This window comes from Aptenodytes forsteri, unplaced genomic scaffold, assembly GCF_000699145.1.
Source record: "Aptenodytes forsteri isolate BGI_AS27 unplaced genomic scaffold, ASM69914v1 Scaffold171, whole genome shotgun sequence".
Taxonomy (NCBI): Eukaryota; Metazoa; Chordata; class Aves; order Sphenisciformes; family Spheniscidae; genus Aptenodytes; species Aptenodytes forsteri.
The window spans coordinates 594,850-597,005 of record NW_008794211.1 but is presented as its reverse complement, the minus strand read 5'-3'; the positions used below and the strand labels follow the sequence as shown (position 1 = coordinate 597,005).

General features: G+C 34.5%; 1 protein-coding gene across 1 annotated transcript in view; it reads left to right on the top strand.

Annotated features, from left to right (window-relative positions):
* The window catches only part of ASCC3 (activating signal cointegrator 1 complex subunit 3), a 287,341-nt gene that overhangs the window by 103,578 nt on the left and 181,607 nt on the right, over positions 1-2,156 (top strand). The window contains 1 exon segment of the mRNA XM_009285000.2: positions 1,518-1,682. Within this exon segment, the coding sequence (XP_009283275.1) occupies positions 1,518-1,682 (165 nt within the window).

The following is a 2,156-nucleotide window of genomic DNA, read 5'->3' as shown; positions in this document are numbered from 1 at the left end:
CTGTCCTGGCTGTGCCCCCTCCCAGCTTCTTGTGCACCTCCAGCCTTCTCAGTGGGTAGAGCATGGGAATCTGAGAAGTCCTTGACTAGTGTAAGCACTACTTAGCAACAACTAAACCATCAGTGTGTTACCAACGTTATTCTCCTCCTACATCCAAAACACAGCACTGTGCCAGCTACTAGGAAGGAAATTAACTCTATCCCAGCCGAAACCAGGACAACAAGATTTGCCCAATTTCTAAACTTTCATATGGGGGCCTGTGAAACAACAGAATCTGAATTTTCCTTTTATTTTCTGAGTGATTTTCAACTGCAAAGTTACAGAGTAACCTTTATTTTAATAGTTCAAAGTTCTTTTTTTCTGAAATAAGTGGGACTGTAAGGTAAGCTTTGTGCCTGTCCCAGAAACCTCAAGCTTTGATAGATAGTGATTCATTAGATTTGTTATAAATAGGCAATAAATAATTGCTCTTAAATCATAGTTATAACGTGCAGGCAAGTTACTACTGAATTTCAGTGGATGAGATCCAGTTCTATGGGTGTTTTATACATAGCAGTTGGCACTTAAAAAGAAAATTATTTTTGTTCAATAGTATATGAGAAATATGCATTTCTATTTCTACTTGAAACAGCTGCTGAGAATTTTTTTGGGGGGGAGGAGTGGAATGCTTTCTTTAGAGTGACCACTTTAAGTCTGATTTTAAATTTAAAAATGCTACTTCTTGTGTTAAGGTTGCATGAGGTGACTGCTAAATATGTCGTCATTGTGGAGAATGGAGAGTACTACAATTGTTTGGCAATTGGGAGATTGAATGTACTTCGCTTTTATCTGTTTGATAGTCTGTTACTTCGGGATTTATGCAAAAAGAGAAGCCATTGCAAGAGCACACAAGAAATGGCACCATAATAGAGACTTACCACAGATGTACCTACATGAAACAGTAAAATTTGAAAGTTAGCTTTTCCAGGACTGGTGGAAGTTGTTTAATCTGTTTTGCCAGTGCAAGGATCAAAATATCAAAATGTACACCTTGAAAGTATGCCTTAGGGAAAAAGCATCTCATAGGGAACTGGGAGCTGTCAGCTCAAGCTTAGGTATAAGGGGGGGTCTTAGGTGTTTACTGTTCTGTGGTGAAGGTTGGAAATATTTTATCACAGATAATTTTTAGTGGGACACATACATTAAATGGCTCACAATTATATAAGGATTTGATTCTGGATAGCTGCTTAATTGTTTTAATGTGGAAAATGTGTACAAAGGATGCACAGTAGCTTGAAGTTACTAGTTGATATTTCGGTATGGTTTTCCATACGGAATCCTACTAATAGCCATCCAATACACATAGATGCAGCAAACTGTTGCTGCCTCAAATATATAAAGTAGGTAAAACTTAAAATAGCTTTGTTAAATTCTACATTGCATTTACTCTGCTGTATATTGAAATACTGGTTTTTAATAAATTTGAATCTGGATTTTTCTTTGTAAATGCTGAATATTTCTTTTTTCTGCTCTACTAGATGCTTGTGACTACTCCGGAGAAATGGGATGTAGTGACAAGAAAAAGTGTTGGTGATGTAGCCCTCTCTCAGCTGGTAAAACTCTTGATTCTCGATGAAGTTCATCTGTTGCATGAAGACAGAGGACCAGTACTTGAAAGTATAGTAGCACGTACTTTACGTCAGGTAAGAGTGAAAAAATCTTCAAAAGAATTTTATTTTGGTCAAGAATAGATAGATTTCAGTGTAAAAGGAGAAATGTTTAGACAATTAAATCAAAATGCTTAGGCAGTTTACAGTTTATTTTGTAGCTTTTCTGTAATAAGAATGAAGAAAAATTTTTGTTTTCTACCTTTTCTTCTGTATTATATCAACTATCAGATTCCTAGGATGCATAATTTATTACAGAGCTATTTATTTATGATTTATTTACTTAATGTTAATTGACTTACTGTACAAGTAACAGCAAAATTAAACATTTTTAAACAAATAATAATCAGGTTAATGTTTTAAGATAACCAAAATTTTTTACCAGGAATGCTGATTTTTAATTAGCAGTTTTCCTAGGAGAAAATTTTTTTTAATGAAGAGTAGTGTCTTAAATCTAGGTAAAAATTTCAGCACTGCTAGAAAAATACTATGTAACTTTTCTTTAGCATA